This window comes from Notolepis coatsorum (assembly GCF_963971535.1).
Source record: "Notolepis coatsorum genome assembly, chromosome: 9".
Taxonomy (NCBI): Eukaryota; Metazoa; Chordata; class Actinopteri; order Aulopiformes; family Paralepididae; genus Notolepis; species Notolepis coatsorum.
Window position 1 is genome coordinate 130,576,910 of NC_140173.1, and position 15,000 is coordinate 130,591,909.

Genomic DNA, 15,000 nt, shown 5'->3' on the forward strand with positions numbered 1-15,000 from the left:
GTTGAGAGGGTCAACCAAGTAGGAAATGTCTTTACAGACAGTCTGAAGCTTTAGAGAGAAGAGAGACAGTTCAGAAATCATACATATCGGAGAGGGCGTTGTCCATACAGAGGAATATATGGAGGATGGGTTTATTCTCTAATGGCTTCCCTTTTCTCCCACTGTGGGAGACACGAGTTATACTGTATATTTCCATGGGGAAAGGCTTCTAGGGCAAATTTTTTATTTTTTTTTAAATGCACAATGACCTCCATTTTACATTTGAGGTATTAATCAAAACCGGGCAGATCTGATAGTAGGCCAATCTTAAAACAGGTCATGTGACGGCGTCGTGGGGGATGGTCAAACAGAGCCTTTATTATCACCAGCTGTAATGCCTCGGGAATAAAAGATAATAGTCCAAATGTTTTATTACCCAGTTTTAAGATGAAGCGTTTTTCCGTTCTGTGCGACAAAACAAAACCTCACTCTTTCCAGAGTCAAATAAATAACATTTGCTTATTTTCCCCAACAGAGGTAGCGGCAGAAATGTTTGTACAACGGTTTGACCTTCTTCTATAGTCGCCAAAAAGAAGTCTTCATCGTGGAACATGCAGGTTACGTCAGTAATATTGTTTACAGTACACACAAGGCTGTTATAGCTACTGTCCTGGATCCCGACCACCAACACAGGCTGGGGGGGGGGGGAGGCCAGGGGGGTGGTGTAAATTCTGCAGCGCGCTGTGGTTTTCCCTGAGAAAGCGACGGACGAGGGGGCCTCCCAACGCGAGTGGGCCTGAATAAACTCTTACTGAAGGTGTTTTCACGCTCACCCGCTCAGCGCTTTAACCAGAGCAAAGAGCACATCACGCCATCAATGTTTTTTTTATTTTGAAATTTTTTTTGCCTGATAATGACCTTGAGACAAGATACCGGAGACAAGCAGATTTATTTAGGCTATACCTCCCCTTTCCAGCGTTCACTCGTAAAGGGATCCATCAATTCACGGACGCTCGTTGTGACAGAGACGTAGCACAGACGGGTGAGACGGACTTGAGGAGACACAGGGACAGGAGAGGAGGTTTCAAAGAGCAATGAGAGCTAAAAAAAAAAAAAAATTGCAGTTGCGAAACGCTTGCAGTTAACACTTTCAGCGCCAGCCGTGTTAGCCATCCTTGTACTCATTGCGCCGCCGCTGTAAGAGATAGGGATTTTCACTGTGCGTCGCGGTGTTTGCAGGGCTATATCTATATTCTATATTATAGCTATGGAGACAATACTATGGCTCATTTGACATCCCTCGTTCAACATGTGAAAAAGAATACATTTTTTCATGTATACGTTGTATAGTTTCAGAGTGATCCTGGCTAATTCCTGGTAACTGTGTTATGGAGCGAAATGTGAATTTAGCTAAAAGCGTTTGCGTTGCTCGCCTGGACACGCTACTATTTCCAAATCAAAGGTATTTAATAGGTATTATGTTTCATCATTGGTCTAAATTCTCCGCCCGGACAAAATTAGATGTGACACACAGTATGAAATAAGGTTTCAAAGGGTGGGCGATACTGTCATCTAGCAGGATGCTGCCGGTATTGCACTCTGGGGATCTCAGAATGATTTCCTATGGTAACACCGAGGTCCGTGACACTGCATAGAATAAAAAAATTGAATAAAAGAAAAAACTATGAAAACCAGAGAAATCTCGGGTTTTGGCGCTCAACCGCTGGCGAGTTAACCCGAGAAATCTCGGGTCTGGCGCCCAATGTGTTAAGAACCATGTTATGAAATGTTTTTTTTTTGCGACAGCCCATGTATTTTCAGTTCAAATCACTTGGGAGCGTGAGATACATCACCTAAAACTACTCAACCTCTACTGTCTTTAACGCTGAATGAGCACGACACTCCAACTTACCATCTTTACATAATAAAGGTTTGAGAAACATTGCTCCTCCCAAAAATGTTAAGTTATAAAAGTTACAAAAGGTTATAGACGGGTTTCAACTTGACAACATGAACATTCTAAAATGGACCCAAGTTTCTTTCCTGTCGCAGTGTTTTCTAATATCAATACCTCAGAGGAAAGAAACACACGGGGTCCAAACTGTTCCCTAGCAACACGATTCCAGTGAAACCGCCTATAGTTCTTCGTCTGAGGTACGTGATTTAGCCGAGAGTACAGACAAAAAGTGAGGAAAGAGTGGACAGGAAAAGGTAAAGGACGAGACCTACCGTGTCCCTGTTGGATGGGGCCAGTATCTCCTCGATCATCATGCTGTCGCGAGCAAAGGAGCTCCGGTTGAGGGTGTTGGACCTGTCCGAACTGAAGGAGCGCAGGCTACATGTTACCACGCGACACAGCAGTGCGGGGTGACAACGAGCAACGGGGGTGGGAGGACAGAACAAAAAAGGTACAAAAAAGGAACAGTTATTATTATGCAACCTCCAGGGAACTGATGTTTAATATTGATCATGACAGAAAGGGGAGGAGCCCACAGTGAGGTGTGGAGGAGTGGAGTTGAGAGCGAGGAAGGGAAAGACCCACAGCCGAAAGAAGGAATAGAATAGAGGTGTGTGTGGTATGTATTTAGATATGGAAACGAGAGTGAGGTCAGTCTGTGTGCACACTGAGAGAGAGAGAGAGAGAGAGAGAGAGAGAGAGAGAGAGAGAGAGAGAGAGAGAGAGAGAGAGAGAGAGAGAGGGAGAGAGAGAGAGAGAGAGAGAGAGATATCGTGGCTAGAAGTGTCTGAGAAGAATGGGAATCAATTGGCGAATAAAACCTGGGCTTAGTAATTGTGTGTTCTTCATAAACTCCCCCAAAACTCTCAAATTAAGTTGTATTTATACTGGTAGCCCTCAAAAGTCGTCCCATTAGTAGCCCTATAAATACATTAATTGTCAAGTCAGACGGCGGAACGACAGCAATTACGCTGGCTGAAGTATTAGAAATAGAGCAGAGCACCAATTCTTTGACTAAGAATAGCAGCTGACCTAGACCTGTTTTACAGTAGCTTGATATCACAGAGATTCTCAGACCCATCTTTCAGCCCCGTCTGCTGTAGGCCTCTGGCAGTGTGTCGTGACCTCTGCCTGTTCTCGCAGTGTGTCTCTCTGTTCGGGTCTGAACACAGTACTGTAACTCTGCTCTCTCTCTCTCTCTCTCTCTCTCTCTCTCTCTGAACACAGTACTGTAACTCTGCTTCTCCTCTCTCTTCTCTCTCTCTCTCTCTCTCTGAACACAGTACTGTAACTCTGCTTCTCCTCTCTCTTCTCTCTCTCTCTCTCTGAACACAGTACTGTAACTCTGCTTCTCCTCTCTCTTCTCTCTCTGGGTCTGAACACAGTACTGTAACTCTGCTTCCCCTCTCTCTCTCTCTCTCTCTCTCTCTCTCTCTCTCTCTCTCTCTCTCTCTCTCTCTCTCTCTCTCTCTCTCTCTCTCTCTCTCTCTCTCTCTCTCTCTCTCTCTCTCTCTCTCTCTGAACACAGTACTGTAACTCTGCTTCTCCTCTCTCTTCTCTTCTCTCTCTGGGTCTGAACACAGTACTGTAACTCTGCTTCTCCTCTCTCTCTGGGTCTGAAGTAAACAGTACTGTAACTCTGCTTCTCCTCTCTCTCTGGGTCTGAACACAGTACTGTAACTCTGCTTCTCTCTCTCTCTGGGTCTGAAGTAAACAGTACTGTAACTCTGCTTCTCTCTCTCTCTGGGTCTGAAGTAAACAGTACTGTAACTCTGCTTCCACTCATCTCATGTCTTCTCTTCTCTCTCTGGGTCTGAACACAGTACTGTAACTCTGCTTCCCCTCTCTCTCTCTCTCTCTGGGTCTGAAGTAAACAGTACTGTAACTCTGCTCCTCTCTCTCTCTCTCTGGGTCTGAAGTGCACACAGTACTGTAACTCTGCTTCTCCTCTCTCTGGGTCTGAACACAGTACTGTAACTCTGCTTCCACTCATCTCTTCTCTCTCTCTCGCTCGTGCTGTTCCTCTTACTCCACTTCTTTCTAACAGTACGGACCCATACTTCTTGTGACTGTATAAACACACACATACCTTGATAAAGGTGGCTACACTGGTCTGTTGCACACTGTGTGTGTGTGTGTGTGTGTGCGCTTATGCAAATTACCTGCAACTGTATGGATGACGAATCAAGTCAAATAAAAACTGTGCGCTTTGTGTGTGTTTGTGTGTGTATATCGATGTATGCAAGCGTGTGTGAGTGTGTGTTTGTGCAGAGGGAAAGAACCAGCGAGCGGGGGGTGGGGGGGGGGAGAAAATGCCGAGCTCAGCACGTTTGAGTGGGCATGCTATTCAGGACAGAGAGAAGCCCTTTATTCAGCGATGCCTACCCTACTGTCCAAGTTACCAAGCAACTCTGCATGGCCTCAATGGACTCGCTGGCATGGCATCGCTGCGCTGCTTCCCCCCGCCCCATTTCTATTCTGTCACACAGCTTGCATTTCATAGCTTCCTCCTATTTCTCATTCTGCCCTGTTCTCCTATCTTCCCTTACAGTATCTCTGTGTTTCCTTCTCTCTGTAAAGGGATACAGTCCGTAATGTGTCACAAACTTGGAAGCCTTACAGTCCATAAACATAAAGCACTCGTGTTTTGGGTGTTGAGCAGAAATTGTTCAAATTTGTTAGCAGTGTGTGAGGGGAAGTCATAATATACAACACACTTCATAACACCATTGACTTCCACTACTAGCAATGCTAATAAATGCTAACGGTTTCTACTTCTAATCTCTGGGGAAAAAAGAGAAAAAAACACTGGTGCACATGCTGTCTGGATGAACTGAGAGGACGGACTATCCCTTTAAAGATCCTGTTATGTAATGAATCACATCGGACTATCCCTTTAAAGCTCAGGACTCCTGTCATGTGACGAATCACATTGGACTACGACTATCCCTTTAAAGCTCAGGACTCCTGTTATGCGATGAATCACATTGGACTACGACTATCCCTTTAAAGCTCAGGGCTCCGGTCATGTGATAAATCCCATCGGACTATCCCTTTAAAGATCAGGATTCCTGTCATGTGATGAATCACATTGGACTATCCCTTTAAAGCTCAGGACTCCTGTCATGTGATGAATCACATTGGACTATCCCTTTAAAGCTACCCCTCCTCCTTGTTCTCACTCTCTGTCCCTCTCTCTTCCTCCTCCTCCCTGTCTGTTTTCACGCTCTCGCCTTTTCTGCTTGATAGAGCAACTCCTAGCACTCTGCTCCCTCTCTCTCTTGTTTAACTATACCATTTTCATGATGGACTCAATTTCACTGTTTTTCCTCTCTATCTATCTCTCTCTCTTCCACTGATCGCTCCCTTCTTACATCATCATGTTTAAACTAGCCTACTTGTTTTATCATCATGTATAAACGAGCCTACTTGTTTTATCATCATGTATAAACTAGCCTACTTGTTTTATCATCCTGTATAAACTAGCCTACTTGTTTTATCATCATGTATAAACTAGCCTACTTGTTTTATCATCATGTATAAACTAGCCTACTTGTTTTTATCATCATGTATAAACTAGCCTACTTGTTTTATCATCATGTTTAAACTAGCCTACTTGTTTTATCATCATGTATAAACTAGCCTACTTGTTTTATCATCATGTATAAACTAGCCTACTTGTTTTATCATCATGTTTAAACTAGCCTACTTGTTTTATCATCATGTATAAACTAGCCTACTTGTTTTATCATCATGTATAAACTAGCCTACTTGTTTTATCATCATGTATAAACTAGCCTACTTGTTTTATCATCATGTTTAAACTAGCCTACTTGTTTTATCATCATGTATAAACTAGCCTACTTGTTTTATCATCATGTATAAACTAGTCTACTTGTTTTATCATCATGTATAAACTAGTCTACTTGTTTTATCATCATGTATAAACTAGCCTACTTGTTTTATCATCATGTATAAACTAGCCTACTTGTTTTATCATCATGTATAAACTAGTCTACTTGTTTTATCATCATGTATAAACTAGCCTACTTGTTTTATCATCATGTATAAACTAGCTTACTTGTTTTATAATCATGTATAAACTAGCTTACTTGTTTTATAATCATGTTTAAACTAGCCTACTTGTTTTATCATCATGTATAAACGAGCCTACTTGTTTTATAATCATGTTTAAACTAGCTTACTTGTTTTTATCATCATGTATAAACTAGCCTACTTGTTTTATCATCATGTTTAAACTAGCCTACTTGTTTTATCATCATGTATAAACTAGTCTACTTGTTTTATCATCATGTATAAACTAGCCTACTTGTTTTAGCACCATGTATAAACTAGCCTACTTGTTTTATCATCATGTTTAAACTAGCCTACTTGTTTTATCATCATGTTTAAACTAGCCTACTTGTTTTATCGTCATCATGTATAAACTAGCCTACTTGTTTTATCATCATGTATAAACTAGCCTACTTGTTTTATCATCATGTTTAAACGAGCCTACTTGTTTTATAATCATGTATAAACTAGTCTACTTGTTTTATCATCATGTATAAACTAGCCTACTTGTTTTATCGTCATCATGTATAAACTAGCCTACTTGTTTTATCATCATGTATAAACTAGCCTACTTGTTTTATCATCATGTTTAAAAAAGCCTACTTGTTTTATCATCATGTATAAACTAGTCTACTTGTTTTATCATCATGTATAAACTAGCCTACTTGTTTTATCATCATGTTTAAACTAGCCTACTTGTTTTATCATCATGTATAAACTAGCCTACTTGTTTTATCACCATGTATAAACTAGTCTACTTGTTTTATCATCATGTATAAACTAGCCTACTTGTTTTATCATCATGTTTAAACTAGCCTACTTGTTTTATCATCATGTATAAACTAGCCTACTTGTTTTATCATCATGTATAAACTAGCCTACTTGTTTTATCATCATGTATAAACGAGCCTACTTGTTTTATCATCATGTATAAACGAGCCTACTTGTTTTTATCATCATGTATAAACTAGCCTACTTGTTTTATCATCATGTATAAACTAGTCTACTTGTTTTATCATCATGTATAAACTAGTCTACTTGTTTTATCATCATGTATAAACTAGCCTACTTGTTTTATCATCATGTATAAACTAGCCTACTTGTTTTATCATCATGTATAAACTAGTCTACTTGTTTTATCATCATGTATAAACTAGCCTACTTGTTTTATCATCATGTATAAACTAGCTTACTTGTTTTATAATCATGTATAAACTAGCTTACTTGTTTTATAATCATGTTTAAACTAGCCTACTTGTTTTATCATCATGTATAAACGAGCCTACTTGTTTTATAATCATGTTTAAACTAGCTTACTTGTTTTTATCATCATGTATAAACTAGCCTACTTGTTTTATCATCATGTTTAAACTAGCCTACTTGTTTTATCATCATGTATAAACTAGTCTACTTGTTTTATCATCATGTATAAACTAGCCTACTTGTTTTAGCACCATGTATAAACTAGCCTACTTGTTTTATCATCATGTTTAAACTAGCCTACTTGTTTTATCATCATGTTTAAACTAGCCTACTTGTTTTATCGTCATCATGTATAAACTAGCCTACTTGTTTTATCATCATGTATAAACTAGCCTACTTGTTTTATCATCATGTTTAAACGAGCCTACTTGTTTTATAATCATGTATAAACTAGTCTACTTGTTTTATCATCATGTATAAACTAGCCTACTTGTTTTATCGTCATCATGTATAAACTAGCCTACTTGTTTTATCATCATGTATAAACTAGCCTACTTGTTTTATCATCATGTTTAAAAAAGCCTACTTGTTTTATCATCATGTATAAACTAGTCTACTTGTTTTATCATCATGTATAAACTAGCCTACTTGTTTTATCATCATGTTTAAACTAGCCTACTTGTTTTATCATCATGTATAAACTAGCCTACTTGTTTTATCACCATGTATAAACTAGTCTACTTGTTTTATCATCATGTATAAACTAGCCTACTTGTTTTATCATCATGTTTAAACTAGCCTACTTGTTTTATCATCATGTATAAACTAGCCTACTTGTTTTATCATCATGTATAAACTAGCCTACTTGTTTTATCATCATGTATAAACGAGCCTACTTGTTTTATCATCATGTATAAACGAGCCTACTTGTTTTATCATCATGTATAAACTAGCCTACTTGTTTTTATCATCATGTATAAACTAGCTTACTTGTTTTATCATCATGTTTAAACTAGCCTACTTGTTTTATCATCATGTATAAACGAGCCTACTTGTTTTATCATCATGTTTAAACTAGCCTACTGGTTTTATATTCATCATGCATACTAGCCTACTTATATTTTACATTTACATTTAGTTGACACTTTTATCCAAAGCGACTTACAAGTTCTGTACAACAAGTCAGCAGGAAGGGTAAGTAACATTGTTTGTCAAACTGTTGAACTTGAGTGGTACAGACTTGAGTGCATATTAGCATAGTAGGTAGTAGGGGTGTAAAGGTACACGTAGCCGTACCCAACCGTGTCAGTGTGTACCGTACCGTACCGTACTTTCCCCCACTGTACCGAAAACCGTACCGAACCGTGACTTCAAAACCGAGGTACGTACCGAACCGTGGTTTTTGTGTACCGTTACACCCCTAGTAGGTAGTAATAATAGGCATTCCTTAGTAGGAGAGGGCATACTACTAGTACAAGGTTACAAGGTTAGTATTTATTTTCTTTTTTTCACTTCAGGCATTGATTGATGTGTGTTTTTACTTGTTTTATCATCATGTATAAACTAGCCTACTTGTTTTATCATCATGTATAAATAAACGAGTCTACTTGTTTTATCATCATGTATAAACTAGCCTACTTGTTTTATCATCATGTATAAACTAGCCTACTTGTTTTATCGTCATCATGTATAAACTATAGCCTACTTGTTTTATCATCATGTATAATCTCACTGTTAGATTGGAATATTGAAACCTATTCAACTCGATCGAATGACTGGATGATACTTTATTATTATATTACTATTATTATTGACATTATTATTTTGCACATGCTATCTTTTATGTTTGTATGCCAGTGGTGATGTTCCTAACTAAATTTCGTTGTACCAACAATGACAATAAAGATCTATTCTATTCTATTCTTAGGGTTCCTCAAATTTGTTCTGAGCTATAGGGAAGTCAGCCTTTTCCTTTGATGCCTCTAACTCATGGAATGTCCTTCAACTCTCGCTGAAATTGGAGGTTCTCCCTTCCCTTGGAATGTTTAAACGTATGATTTCAGACCATTGTGTGACTACCTGTAACTGTTTTAGTTGATATTTTTTAATTATTTTGAAACGTTTTAAATTTTTTACTCTGGTGTTTACATTTCTGTGAATATTGTTTTTATTATGTACTGTACAATCGTCATTTCTGTAAATGAGGGAAACCTCAGATGCTTACGATTTTAAATAAAGGTTGAAATAAAAAAAATAAAAAAAAACTAGCCTACTTGTTTTATCATCATGTTTAAACTAGCCTACTTGTTTTATCGTCATCATGTAATGTATAAACTAGCCTACTTGTTTTATCTTCTGTCATGACTCAAAGAGCTGGTTGTATGTGTGTGTGTGTGTGTGTGTGTGTGTGTGTGTGTGTGTGTGTGTGTGTGTGTGTGTGTGTGTGTGTGTGTGTGTGTGCGTGCGTGCGTGCGTGCGTGCGCGTGCGTGCGTGTGTGTGTGTGTGTGTGTGTGTGTGTGTGCGTCTCCTAATATTGGTCTGTCCTTTGTCAAATTGAACCACGGTTTATGTGGAGGCTTTCAAAGTCCTGGACAGTTTAAGTTTCCATCTCTCCGCTCCATGACGCCACAGCGGGGTCATCTTGATAATGGTCAGGATGTCTGAAGAACATTTGGGAACATTTTCCAAATCCGGCATAGACTCAATTCAGGGGCCAGTCAAATTGAAATATATGGGGGGGGGGGGGGGGGTAATTTTGTGTTTTTGATCCCTGGAAGTTACATTTTAGTGGCACTAAAAATAATAATCATACTACAGGGAAATGCCACGGCAGACCACACCACACAAAAGTAAACATGGAGGGGTTAATCACCAACAACACAACTCAAAACCAGAGACAAAACCGTTATTGTCGTTAACGCCACACAACAAAGATTTCTTTGCCTTTTATTTTCTAATTTTCGTGGAGACTACACCTTGAAACCCTGCGTCAAAAACGTCTTATTTTCTTTTTGCAAATACGATGATTGTTTTATGATGAGAAAATAAGGCGAAAGGATGACCGACGTCAAACTAAAACGGACTTATCTGAAAAACATCCAGACAACATGGGTGGAGGATGGTATACAAAACGACTACGTCAGCTACCACACACACACATGGAGCAATATAAACGGTGCTTGATGGAACCACTACACGGGGAATGACTTGCGGTAAAAGGTTATGGGTTTATGGGTATACGGGAGGGGTGGGGGGGGGGTTGTTTAGGTAGTTATAGGGAACGGGGGAGGTGCCATACAGAGACTTATGCGTCTACTCCTACTCTTTCTTACCTGATCCTAGGGCTAGAGTGAGGAACAGGGTGCAAGAAAAGAAAAACAAGGAAAAGAAAGAAGAGACAAACAGAAGAGAGTGAAGAGCAAAGCATTGGTTGAAGACGTCAAAGCAGAGATGCTGTGGGGTTTCTCTCGTCTCCTCTCCATATGACATTGATGTTGTGCTTTTGCATGGTTCTACTCCGAGACCAGGCCAGTGGTCTGTATGTGTGGCCCAGTGTGTGTTAGCAGTCAGCTGTCCCTAATGAAATTTGAATATTAACAATAAAGTTGTCATATTATTACCACATCGAAGCAGTCATAAAATGCCAACAATTAACAAGTTCATTGTCTGTTGTGTAGTTGTTATTATTGGTGTAGTACCAATAGGAGACCCTCATTAGGCATTGGGCTGTGCTTTATAAACCTCATTGATTTGCTTGTATTTCCCGGGCACATTATCCCCAAATCACGTGTTGTGTTTTTTTCAGTTCACCTCATATCAATATATTTTTATTTATTTATTTTTATTTGACTGGAAGTTTGATATTCAAATAAAAAATATATAATTCAAATTCAAACACAGCCCTAGTGTGCATGTACAGTATGTACTGTATGCATGCTTGCTTGTGTGTGTGGGGGGGGGTGTGTGTGTCTGTAGGCCTAGTCTAAAAGCAAACCATGCAATGGCGATGTCATAAACAGAAAGGTATAAGGAACAGAAAGGAGCGGCTCAGCAGCAGCATCACACATTCTCTGATCAATGGAACTTTTCACTGCATTAACACAGCGTTACATTTTGCAACCCTGTAAAGAGACACGTCAGCAAATACAGTGCAGAACAGTATTCTCATGGACACAGTTACTACACTATACACATCAATGACACCATATATAATAATAACAGCTATAACATTCTATCTGAGGTTAAGTAAAAACAGTAGGCTGATGAGGTGCTACAAGAAGAACAGTAACATGTTTGTTCACAGATCAGCTACACATCAATGATATATGATGATTCATTGAGTCAACTGCACAGTAAATTTCACAGAGTACATTTGACTCAAACTGAGTAAAATGTTACTCAGTTTGAGTAAAATGTACTCAGTTTGAGTAAAATGTACTCAGTTTGAGTAAAATGTACTCAGTTTGAGTAAAATCTACTCTGTGAAATTTACTGTGTGGCACTTCATTTAAATGTGAACGTTTGAACAAGACGTTTCAGGGACCTTGAAACAAACTGCCTGCGGGGAAGAAGTCGAAACCATCCAAACCCTTGGTTGACTGTGTGTCGACTACAGCTGGAAATAATCTAGCCATGTGCCATAGCCTAATTCTTTTTATTTACTTCTCATTTTCATATTTTGGGAGTGAATGGCAACCACCAAGTTAGCATAGTTCCTTTCATGACTAGACATCCCCGAACGGCCCGAATTCTCAATCCACCTTGTTACCATGCTGCCCCTGATGGGCGACTGACAGATCACGAGATAAACTCATTTGAAAATTGAAAGATTCTAGCCTAATGCTGGTAGCACTACTAGAGGAAAGGTCACGGGGTCACCAGAATGAATAGGCTTTTTCCTCTAGGAGGTCATGAATGTGCACAGTAAATTAGAAATGATTTGAAGGGAAGGGTATTAACTTAGAGATACACACATTCTAAAATGTAAAGTTTGGCCTGATGGCGGCGCTAGATCAAAATCAATAGACGTTCTCCTCTAGGGGTCATGAATGTGCACGGCAAATTTGAAAGGACTCGAATGAAAGCTATTTGCGTCCACAAACAAAAATGTAACGTTTTGAATGTCATAGGGGCACCAAAATCAATAGGGTTCATCCTCTAGGGGTCATAAATGTGCACTATCAATTTGATCTACTTTTTTCTCCCATTTTCTAGTTTTCTCCCATCCCAATTTCGTATCGTCCAATTCTACCCTCCCCTGTCTCGAACGCTGTTAGGCCATGCCTCCCACAAGCCGGCTGCAATGTGGACGAAGCCTTATAATAATTTAGGACCTGCTCCGAGGTCATCAATTGGCACACATGCGATGCATGCATGCAATTCGTATCTGCGATTAACCCATCCCATCATCCTTCCCCCCCAAGGGCAGCCGGGAGCAGACAGGCGTCAACGTGAGCCGCGCCAGGGGACCAATCCAAGTGCTCCTGTCCGTCTTCGTCAAGGACGCCACAGCGTTAGCGATCTTGTTGTTGTGCATGTTTTTCCATTGGGTTTATCTTATCGGGGGGGGGGGGAAACCCTTGCGAGCACGGGGAGAACATGCAAACTCCACACAGAAAGGCCTGGGAGATACCCCACCTGGGTAACTGGCATCATGGAAACCTGGTCCCCAAGCGGGAATCGAACCCTGGACCTTCTTGCTGTGAGGCGACAGTGTTAACCACTACACCACCGTGCCGCGAATAAAATTGAAAACCGTCAAGGACAGACTTACATCACGTGTCCCCTCCGGTACTCGAGGAAGCAGCCGTCGCATCTTTTCACCTGCACAGTGCGATCTCTCAGCGTCGGGGGTCTGCGTTTGGAGGGCACGCCGCCCCCGTCACTTCCTGATTCTGCTGCGCAGGCGCACCAACCGACCTGTAGGAGTCGCTGTCCACAACGTCCGATCCCCACCCATCAGCTTCCCACCCCCTAACACTGCCAATTGTATTAGTATGAACGACCAGCCAAGCTGGTAGCAATGCGGAGAGCTGGGCTCTAACCCAGCGTCTCCTGCATTGGTGGTGAGCGCCTTGCCCACTGCACCACCTAGCCGCCCGTGCACTATCAATTTGAAAGGATTCGAATGAAAGCTATAGTTGAGTTGTCGCGGTAACGCGAACAATCTGCAGGTGGCAGTTGGGGTAAAATCCAAAATATCCCAGACACTATCGTATCGTTAACTTACATTGCCTGACCAAACTGTCCCCTGTTCCTCTAACAATAGACACTTATCGAACAACAACAGCTCTTGTCACGATGACATCTCTGTGCTGTGGGCTGGTTCTAGCGTTTGCTGTGGCCTTCTGCTGGCTGCTGCTTCCCGTCAATGTTGTTGTTTTTATCCAGCCAACCATCACCATGTATCAGCCAGCTTGTCAGATCCACTACAATAGACAGCCGGTAATATGCTGGGCGCTGCACAATACCTATCCCAATGTGGCGCTGATGCTTTTTTTCACTGGAGCGTGCCAGTTTTCCACAAAGTACTCCATCCAGCCTCTGGAACGTTGGCCTACTGAATAGCCAAGTACAGCTGCTCACCGAAAGTTGTACGCACAAGGCCAAAGACAGAGAAGCATAATAGGTAATACCAAAGTTCAACTCACTCATATAGCCAATTCATAATTATGCCCTGCAAAGTGCTGAATCATTTTGTCAGGTTGAATCATTTTAAGTGGCAACTCTCCACAGTTGCTTTCCAGTATGTCCGTGTCTGAGGGAGGGACACTTTTCTGTGGGTCAAACAGATGCCATTGTATAGCAGCTGATATACTGCATATGGATTCAGATGTGGCATCTTAATAAACCCCTGTGTGGAACCTACAGCATGGCCATCATCGACAGTGGCAACGTGCAGGACATCATCACTTCATTCAATCTCTGTCCGGAGGACGATGCCCTTCTTTGACCATGATGCCATAATAATACTATTATTCAATGTAACACTGCACCAAAAAAAACAAAAAAAAAACAATCTGCATCTCATAGAAGTATAATGTGTCTTACCTGGCTGAGCGGGCTCCTATGCTGAAGCCCATGTATCCCTCCTGGGGCAGCGAGTCGTCCCCGAGCTCCTTGAGGTCCTGAGGCCGCAGGTATTTGTCTGTGTCCCCGGTCATCGCATCCTCACCTGGAGGACGAGGCGTGTGGGAAATGGAATCATACATAATCCTCCAGTTACTATATACAGGGAATCCAGGCAAGATATAGGCCGAGCGATGCGGCACTTCAGGAAGGTTAAACAAAATAAATAAAAAACTCCCAACAAACATTAATCCTCCACTTATTATTGGTTATATCGGTAGGACTCAAAAAAGGACTTGGATAATGAATTACATACCGTTAAACCCGTGAGGACCATTATACTAGTACGCTCGCTGCAACTTTTCTATTATCGAGTCTATTCGTTTGCCTATAGGATTATCATCAACAAGAGACATTAGGCACAATAACGCTGTAGTGGCAATGTTTGGACACAGCTTTTAGACAATCATCACTGACAGCATTGCAACAAAAAAAACATGCCATCAGATCGGAGGTAGCAGCAGCAAAGCCCCGTTGCGGTAGAGCTGCTCTCCTGTGAAACCAAAACGCAGTTCCTATATAATAATCCCAACACAACACTCTCAAGCCAAAAGCACAGCGGAGGAGCCGAATAAAGAGTGGATGAAAAGCAAAAAACTGCACCTCGATCGGCGGACCGGTGGACTATAACACGCCGATCAATGAAGCCGCCGACACG

The 15,000-nt window shown here is 40.9% G+C and overlaps 1 protein-coding gene across 1 annotated transcript in view; it reads right to left on the minus strand.

Moving 5' to 3' along the window:
- The window catches only part of LOC311234756 (ankyrin-3-like), a 323,045-nt gene that overhangs the window by 47,806 nt on the left and 260,239 nt on the right, over positions 1-15,000 (minus strand). The window contains 4 exon segments of the mRNA XM_084321999.1: positions 1-48; positions 2,209-2,314; positions 10,547-10,558; positions 14,265-14,388. The exon segment at positions 1-48 is cut by the window's left edge and continues 3 nt beyond it. Coding sequence (XP_084178125.1) covers positions 1-48; positions 2,209-2,314; positions 10,547-10,558; positions 14,265-14,388 — 290 coding nt within the window.